The sequence below is a fragment of the Antrostomus carolinensis genome, unplaced genomic scaffold, assembly GCF_000700745.2.
Source record: "Antrostomus carolinensis isolate BGI_N321 unplaced genomic scaffold, ASM70074v2 scaffold7432, whole genome shotgun sequence".
NCBI classification, from domain to species: Eukaryota; Metazoa; Chordata; class Aves; order Caprimulgiformes; family Caprimulgidae; genus Antrostomus; species Antrostomus carolinensis.
Window position 1 is genome coordinate 23,933 of NW_010300100.1, and position 9,671 is coordinate 33,603.

At 38.7% G+C, this 9,671-nt stretch overlaps 1 protein-coding gene across 1 annotated transcript in view; it reads right to left on the reverse strand.

Annotated features, from left to right (window-relative positions):
* Positions 1-494: 494 nt before the first annotated feature.
* KATNA1 (katanin catalytic subunit A1) overlaps positions 495-9,671 on the reverse strand; it is a 15,643-nt gene continuing 6,466 nt past the window's right edge. The window contains exons 5-10 of the mRNA XM_010163005.1: positions 8,469-8,574; positions 7,970-8,128; positions 6,725-6,851; positions 5,171-5,305; positions 4,769-4,895; positions 495-835 (exon numbers count right to left, since the gene is read on the reverse strand). Of these exons, the coding sequence (XP_010161307.1) occupies positions 637-835; positions 4,769-4,895; positions 5,171-5,305; positions 6,725-6,851; positions 7,970-8,128; positions 8,469-8,574 (853 nt within the window). The 3' untranslated portion in view covers positions 495-636. The remainder of the gene's footprint in view (positions 836-4,768; positions 4,896-5,170; positions 5,306-6,724; positions 6,852-7,969; positions 8,129-8,468; positions 8,575-9,671) is intronic.

Genomic DNA, 9,671 nt, shown 5'->3' on the forward strand with positions numbered 1-9,671 from the left:
CAAGGAGACCACACGTGCGACCCTGTGTCACTGCTGGCCACACAGAATTAGTTTACATTGGCTGGATGTATTTTAATATCATTTAATAGATGCTGTGAACCAGTGATGATCTTACCCCTTGCTTACACTTCAGCTCAATCTATTGACTGCCAGTAGCACAAGTATTGCTGCTCTAAATCTCAACCTCTGTACTGGTTCTTTATTAATACCTTAGAAACAGTTGAAGGGTAGAATTCTCAAAGATCAGCAAGCAAAACCAGCTCTGTAACTGCATCTTGTTGATCCATTTTCTAGCTCTCAGCATCCCGTACTCATTTAACAAGGCTAGCTTGGGGTTTTTTTGTGTAACAGCAATTTTTCAAGAGTAAACCCTCTGATGCAGGAGTTTCACTATTAAATTCAAGTAATGTTAAAATCTGAAGATCCCATCAGTATCTTTCACATTTGGGAAACAGGAGTAACTTCTGAGCTAGTTCAAAGAGAGCTAGACAGAATTTGCATTTTAAAAAAATTTATTTAGACATCTGTTGCTCTTAAATTACAAAAGTTAAAAAGAGCACGCAGTGCGCTGACACACTACTTATTACTTCTAAACCTGTTTTAAGACGTAAGGTGGCTTCTTCAAGATAAGACAACTCAGCATGATCCAAATTCAACTATCCATTTCTCGTATTTCTCAATGTCCGCAGCAGATACAGATTTAGAAACTTTCTTCAAAGCTATTTCAAAGTCTTCCATAGTGGTTGGCATGTGCATTTCGTCTCGGGAAAGATTTCTTATTTCTTCTGGTGTCAAGCCTTCAATACGCCTCCTCATAGCCATCAACGATGCATCTCTATCAAGGGTGCCAAAATAAAAAGAAAGAATAAAAGTGAGTTACTGAGGAGAGGCTGGCGAGTTCACTTGTTTGAAAGGCTCAACGTTGCACTACAGTTAAGCTGCTGCATTTGAAAAGATAAGAGTAAAGAACCATAAATTTTTACAGAGAGATCTCCAAGTGCTTGTACAACCAACAATACCATGCTATCCATGTTCTTCCAACAGGGATTCATCCTCCCTGGGTCTCTGAACAGACACTATTCGGAGGCTAGGCAGAAGAACTCAAGACTCACTGGCTGGCCTGATGCTGCTGCATGCCTCTGATGTAGCTTGCTGCTTATCCTTCTTTTAAACAGGAACAAGGCAAAGTAATGGTTTCGCTCCTCCTACATGTAGGAGGGTCTGGAATGTTTTGAATGTTTCCTGGTCCAAATAGGAATCCCACTTCAGACAGAGAGGTCTACAGTATCTACCTTCAACCTACACAGTCACAGCTAAATGTTAAACATTGAAATCTGTTCAGCCTGTAGCTCCTCACACTTCAGTAACCATCAAGCGTCTTCACAAGTGTGTCATTTTCTTGCTGATTAAGTTTGACTGCATTTGAACTTCCAAAAGTAGTACCAGTAGCAGCAGGTGATGAGCTGGTGAGGTGATAAATAGATAACACTGAAAGACTAAAGTTCTTGCTAGTTCCTTGTTATATAGCTTATAATAACAAGAAAATGCCACTTATTTTGTCTAGCAGTAAAAAAGATGGGAAGGTAATCCTGGCAATATCACAACAGTACCATATCATATTAGTAGGTAACAATCCAAAGAGAGAAAACTTATAGATTGTGTTCTAGGAGGATTTAGAAAGATGGTTTCAGTATATTCTGTTTCAGTTCCAGCCCTGCCCCCAAAGGAAACCATAACTGATGGACTTAATGGATTTACTAAATAATTGTTAGTAATTAGAACGCATAATACCGTAACTGGAATTTCAGAACAACCAAAAAAAGTTGCCTTGTTGAAATCCATCTTCATTAAATATCACCACACTTAGCTGTTACATCATCATTTGTGAACGAAAAGCCGGTGTTACACAATCAGGGTGGGGAGCAGGGATGGAGGGAAGCATCCCATGCATCTAATTTGCATCCAGATAGCAGCATACAAAAAACCTCCAACAATAACAACTCAACCAACCAACCAAAAAAACCCCCACCATATAGAATCATAGAATGGTTTGGGCTGGAAGGGATCTTAAAGATCATCTAGTTCCACCCCCCCTGCCATCAGCAGGGACACCTTCCACTAGACCAGGTTGCTCAAAGCCTCATCCAGCCTGGCCTTGAACACTTCCAGGGAGGGGGCATCCACAGTTTCTCTGGGCAACCTGTTCCAGTGTCTGACCACCCTCACAGTGAAGAACTTCTTCCTAATATCTCATCTAAACCCACCCTCTTCCAGTTTTAAGCCATCACCCCTTGTACTGTCACTACCTGCCCTTGTAAAAAGTCCCCCCCCAGCTTTCTTGTAGGCAAACACACATATCCCAACACACCCACAAAACCAAAGCGCAGCTGCTACCACTTTCTTCTGTAAATCCATTGTGCTGACAGTCATTCCAACAGCAACTCTTAGCGCCTTCTCAATGCGCCCTTGGTGCCTGGACAAGCAACAAAGCTATTTTCAAAAAATAAGCAGCCACTCGCTGGGACACACTGGGGGGGTCAGTTCTGCTCCAAAGGCCTTTCAACCTTCACATTCTGCTCAAAACAACAATTCAAAGTCAGTTCATACTTGCATCTAATATGCAATCTAGATGCGTTTTACACTTCCTGAATGTCTTTAAAAAAAGGCAAAGTTTCACCTTCGTTTTCCACAGTTATATGCTGACTGTAGGAACCACACTGTTATCTCCGAGTGGTTTTCATTCTGGTTCATCAAACTTTGTATTTCACCTCAAATTTTTTCAGGTAGGAGAATAATTTGAGCAAACCAGAATTCTTGGCTCACTTTTTCTTAAGTTTTGCTTGTGTGACTAGCAATGACTGTTATAGTCTACAAGTTTGAACTTCACCATGTTTATGTACTGTATGTCTGAACCATACAAAAGCACTTTTAAATAATGGGAATGAAGCTATCGTGTCTAGGATCTGTTTTTCCTGACACCATTAACAAAGTGTAAATACACAGGCTAATATGAGTACTTTCTTACTAATTTCAAACCATTCACATCCAAACCACAGTTTGTTTGGGTTTCTAGTTGTTGTCACCTCAGTCATCTCTAAGGAGACTGCCACAAATGAAAGACTCGGGTGTTTCTTTGTGGGCTTCTTTGTTTGTTTATTTGTTTGCTTTTGTTTTGGTTTTTTTTAGTAGTATTTGTACAAATGGACTTTGATTAAAAAATAAAAAGCAACAGCATGTATGTGTGCATATATGGATATGAAATTCACTCAAAAATATCAGAAGTAGAAAAAATAAAAAGCAACAGCATGTATGTGTGTATATATGAATAGATATGAAATTCACTCAAAAATATCAGAAGTATTCTGACTTTTAAACAAGTGCATTGCTATCCAGTATGAAATTAATTACAAATAATGAACACTGAACAGACCAGAGGAGACAAACTGCAGCTAAAATGCACAAAGCAGCAAGACAAAAACTCTCCTTCATATAACAGAAACCTCTCAGCACAAACTCCTTTCAAAGCACAACCAACACCAAGACTGAGCAAAAGAACACCACAAATTCACCTCACAAACCTACAAATGAAACAAATCTGTACAGTGCTGACACAGAGCAACTAACATACCATTCTCTTCCCAGACACTGTGTCAGGTTTGCTCAGGGAATAGTAGTGAGCCTCCAAACACTCAGTTCAGCCATAAGGGACCCTGCAGGACACCACATTGTACTCTCAGTTGTACTGACAAGTGTTTGCAGAGCTCTATTAGGAATCAAGGCAAGAAATGAATCTGCATGTGAGGAAAGTGCCGAGGAGAAGGTTTTTAATCCACAACAGTTCCTTTATCTTGGTCGAAGTACAGCCCCACAACAGTTGTGCTGGCACAACTGGGAGCTCGAGCCTTGCACTGCCACACTTCTGTGCTACCTCCAAAGCTGGAAAGCATAGTTACACAGCACAGGTGCTTATTAGATGACAACAGCATCTTAAGATGTTTCACTTCTTTGTCTCTTACTGCCAATTCCATAATCTGCCACCACTGCAACTGTGTCAGCGCAAATCTTTCGATGTAAACCAGATGACTGATACTAGTCCCTTAAAAAAGCAGTCCTTTCCCTCTCTTTTCAATTTTTGAAAGAAATTAAAAGATTGGGGGAAGGGTTAGAAGGTAGCTTTAGTAAATTAATTTGGGAATCTAGGTTATAGGATAGATCCACAAACAACTGCATGCAAACAGCACTGAGGAGAAAGGGAGATAGAGGTGGTAGAAGAAAACTTACGTCAGCCTCATCACTAAAGCCCATGTGCTGAGTACACAGCTCCTGTGCTGTCACACAACACGGCACACTTCTCCCGGTGTCATGAAGGAAGAACACTGCACATTTCGACTTGAGCTATTCTGGCTTCTGTCACTATTGCCTCTTACACACAGACGTTCTGCTGAGGTAGTATAACCTCAGTGGAACAACTGCAACTCTACAAGTTAAAGTTCACCATCCTGTGGATATTCCTCACACAAGGGATTTGGTGTATGTGAAAGAACACGGATCATAGCTTTAGATCACTATGTATGTTGCAACTGCTCTCCGTCATTATTATATGAAAATATCAAATGGAAATCTAGGCAAATATTAATGCAGTATTTCACCTTTTAGCCATACATAAAAGACAAGTTACAGTCTGTTTTTATCCAGCAACTTTAATCATGTAAATAGTTTTCTCAGAGTTTGTAGCAGCAGCAACACAAATGATGCAATGTTAACATACCTGCATACGTTGGTAATGTCTGCACCTGAATAACCCTCCATTTTCTCAGCTATATTTGCAACGTCAACATCATCAGCCAGTTCCAGCTCTCGCAGATTTATTCTTAGGAGTTCCTCTCTACCTTTCGCTAATCAAGGAACAGAAAATCAAGTCTGTATAATTTTCCTTCTGAAGATAAATAATGAATTGAAGGGGGATTAGAGGGAAGAATGAGAAAAGGATATTGCGCTTGCTACAAAAGTACACGTTCAATGTTTAGATTTAACGTAGTCCTGAATTAATAAATGAATTTGCATACATGTATCAATTAGATTTTTAAACCAGGTGATCAAAACTAAAGGAATATTGATAAAGTTTAGATTTTAGTCTTTCCAACCACTCCTCTCTCATGTGTCTTCGTACCTGATGGTAAAGGAATGTAAATTCTCTTTTCTAGTCTCCGTCTTAGGGCTTCATCAATATCCCAAGGAAAATTAGTAGCAGCAAGTACCATTACCATTTTCATAGGATCATCATTTTCAGTAGCCCCTCCAACACCTGCATTGGAGAAAAGAGGAAGTAAAACATACATATGTTTTATGAACTTTCATGTATAGAGAAAACAATATCCACAATTCTATAGTGTTAAAGGAGCTAGTCTATTGCACTTTGTCAAGTTCAAGTGCAATAGAATCACTAAGAGCAACAGAGCTCAGTTTTTCACCTACATGACAGCCTGCAAGCAAAAACAGAGACTCAGCTTAATTAGAAGCAGCGGCATAGGCTGCTGCTCAGATCAGGAAGTTTCTCTCTACCATGGCTGGAACACTTTTACCGCAGAATTGTTTCTATTTCTACCATTACAGCATTTGAATTTTCACATCAATGTCCTGTAACAGCATGTGAGGAAAAAAAGAAAAACCCAAAAACCAAAACCATCAACACACCAAAAGACAGATGCTCCTCGTCCCCCAACAGTACTCACTAACAGCCACCCAAAAGCAGCATGACTCCCCTACAAAGTTTCATCACATCTGAATTCAGGCCAAATGTTTCGCACACTCAGGTGGATTCTCACAAACTGCTGAAGCCAATGTTTACTTTTGGTGGACTGAATCACAACTTCTGAGAGGCAGAGAGAACACCTCAGTCTCTAAAGCACTGTAAAACTGCTGCTATATGAAGAAGTTATTGTCATTAAACTTGCTACCCTCTGCATTTGCTGGTTTTGTTTATAATCATAGGATTGGGTTGTAGAATAGCCATTGTACTTAGTCTGCTTGGAAATCTGCATATAAAACACCATTTATGAATGCTCAAGTAAAAGGACTTCAAATAGTTGTTACTAATAAAATTAGCTTATGTACATACTTGAGTTATGAGAACAGCATTATAGTTCTACTACTATTTAAAGTCAAACATAAAAGGGTATCAACATCAGAGAACCAGAAATAAATATACAAATCTCCTGACTCATGGAATCTACCACAAATTATTCCATAGATTAACACTTTTCAGTTGCTCCTTTCCTTCTCCCTGCCCACCAAGAGAATATAAAAAGGATGCCTCTACAGCAACTTTGCACAGTGTTACCTACTTTTAAACTTTGAGATTTGCAAAATATTAACCAAATAGCTGCAATGAACTCAGCGTTTTAGAAAAAAAACCTCTCACAACTGCTTCTATAAAAACTAATACTTTTTTTCTTCTGCAGTTTGGAAATCTTGTATTCTCCACAGAATCTGCATTATTGTTGGTCAGTAATATAAGGTTATTGCTCAGATGCTAAAAGATTGTTAAATAATTGGTCTCTTTTTTCCTTCCACACTGATAGTTGGAATAGTGCATTTGTATCTTTCTACCCAATTTTACGTAAGGCTTTCAAACAAATTGCTTCTGAAGAATGAAGTTTTGACTCCTTTTTTCCTCCCTCAAGTTTCCTCCAGTCCAGCACTTCCCAATGATCAGGTTATTTACCATCCATTTGAACTAGCAGTTCTGCCTTCACACGTCGGCTAGCTTCATGCTCCTCTGAAGTTCCCCTGCGACTACAGATAGAGTCTATCTCATCAATAAATATAGTTGTCGGGGCATAAAATCGAGCCTAAAGAAAGCAGAAGATAAAACAGAAACTGAAACGGCATGGCAGTCTACTCACATATAAGAAATAGAAGGATATTCAGAGCTGGGTAACTACACATTTACCCCAATGAATCAGCTCACAAGTATCAAACAGAAGCTAACCTGCCCCTCTCATTGACCACTGCACATAGAGCAGCTGTGCCTTCATTAATAACATTCGAGCAGAACAGTTTTTGGTGAAGTCCTATTAACTGTTAGGGCTATAAACCAATGTTTAGTAAGCTACAGGCAGTCTTACACATCAGAAATAACATTTATAACTGTGAAAGTCATCACAGAATGCTTGAATAAGAACTCAGTTAAAGCTAGGACAAACATTAAGCTAGAATATCATGATACGGAACCTGTGCAAGAGACAGGTCAACTGCAAAATAACTCTAACCTTTCTGCAAACAAGAGAGGTCAGAGACAAGGATCTGTGATAACAGAAGCTATTGTCCTACAGCAGTTGAGGTGCTGTCCATTGTGCATATGCATTTTTGAGTGATAGGCAAGATATCAACTCATTTAACATGATCAAACTATATTGTAAAAAAATTTTTATTTCCTAACTTTTCTGCCTACTGTAATTGCAGCTCTGCTGCCCCCTTCAGTACTGGGCACCCCGGCCAGCACTGCAGGCAAACCTGGTACACATGATGAAAAGACTACATATTCTGAGCCTACTTCAAGTGTTATGTGCTCTGAAGCCAACTACAGTTTGGAAGTCCACTCATTTTAAGCACAAACAAAAAAACCACTCACAACAACAACACATGCACAGCCCAAGTAAAGTTCTCACCCAGAAAACAATTAGATTCCATCCCCAGTTTAACATTCGAGTATGTTCTACAGCACTCATCAGCTTATGTCATAAGCTAACCCTGAAAATACAGACGACCTCATTTTTCAGTTTTTATAAACCTATTTAGGAATAACCAAATCTTGAATGTACATGGTCAAATCAGAAGGTCTTAAAGTGTTTGAGGCTTGGAGAGCTGTTTACGTATGCTACGAGTTCTAAATCTTGGCAAGGTTTCGCTATTCCGGAAGTAATTCTACTTCATTATCTCAATATCTATGTTCAGAAACTTCCATCACCATTTCAAACAGCAGACGAACAAGTTTCTCAGATTCTCCTCTGTATTTTGAGGTAAGTGTGGAAGAAGAAACATTGAAGAAAGTAGTCTTGCATTCAGTGGCTACAGCTTTTGCCAGGAGGGTCTTTCCAGTACCAGGAGGACCAACCATCAGCACACCCTATTAAAACAAAAAAGAACCACTTTTAGGACAAGAATCAAAACAGAGATAATTTCACAGTTTGTTTAACAGTGCAATATTAAAATACCAGATGTAAAGTTTCCCTTGAGAAGTTACTCAAAGGTAAGTAATTAATTACTATTGCTTACTTGCAACAATATAGCTGAAGACAGTGTATTTATCTGACACCTTCATTTTGTTAGTATTATTTACCATAAATTTTGTTATTAAGAAGTGGAAAGAATTTATGTATAAACTGTAAAACACCTGAAATTTCTTGTTCCGCCAAGATCCAATCTCAGAATCCTACTTATGACCACAGGATCAGATTTTTCCATACCTTCCATGGTCTTCTAATTCCCTTAAAAAACTCCGGCATCCACATTGGTAAAACTACAGCTTCCTTAAGCAGCTTTTTGGCTTCTACTAAATCGGCAATGTCATCCCTGACAAGAAAGAGAAGGTTGTTTGACAGATTCAGAGGGGCTGCAAAAGAATCAGTCCACAGCTCAAAACAATATGCAATTAAACCTGTTGTTATGTAACAGCTCTTCCATAATTCAGGAAAGCGAGTTGGATTTATTTATGTTCCAGTGGCAAAAGCCCACAACAACTACAGCTGCCACCTGGCTAGTAGACTCCAGCTGGATGCAAAAGCAAAGAGAGACACGAACTATTTCACTAGAGCACTCTTGTTCTTATTCACAGAAAGAATAAGCAGAATAAGGCAAGTTGGTTAAACTTATGCTAGTTACAGATGTTTTCTTCTTTTGCTGAGAGGCTGGCTGTCCCTGAAACCTCAATACCATCTTTCATCGTTACGAGAACGATTTAGTGAAGACTAGTAAATGGAGCTGAATTTAAAATATTTTTTAGAATTATTTTTTCCAAGTTACAAATGTATTAATTCTTAGATACCTTATAGGCTGGTCTTATTTTCTTGAGTGTAACTCTCAGGGAATTCCACTTATCAGCATGTGCCCAAGTAATTTTTTGGTTTCAAACATATCTATATGAAAAATTAGTTTCAAACCTGAAGTTATAATTTCCAACTCAATATAAATTGGAACACATATTTATATCAGACTGAAATACACGATAGCTGCACGCATACAAAGTTGTTTATGGGATTGTTCAGGGTTTTTTAAAGCCTACTTTGTTTTCCAGAAGATTTTTGCTCATTTAATCTTCACAAAACCACCTAAGCTTGGAAACATTTGGAACACAAAACAACCGTTGTATAAGGTTTAATATTTAACACGTTTATGTAAAGGCACTGACACGTGGTTATATTTCATACTGGCGGTCACATCACATCCAGCAAGATTTCAGAGGGTTCCTATATTGACATAACTTCTTTGTTAATTGGTTTTCTATCTTGGTATGCCCCTGGGTAGCAAAACAGGTTTTTAAATGAAGAGACACTGGCAAATACTGGAATCTTATACATTGCAAAAGAGTATCTCAAATATTGATTTCAAGACTCTTAGAAAAGTTTGAGAAGCTTTGCATGGTCAGGTTGGATGGGGCTTTGAGCAACCTG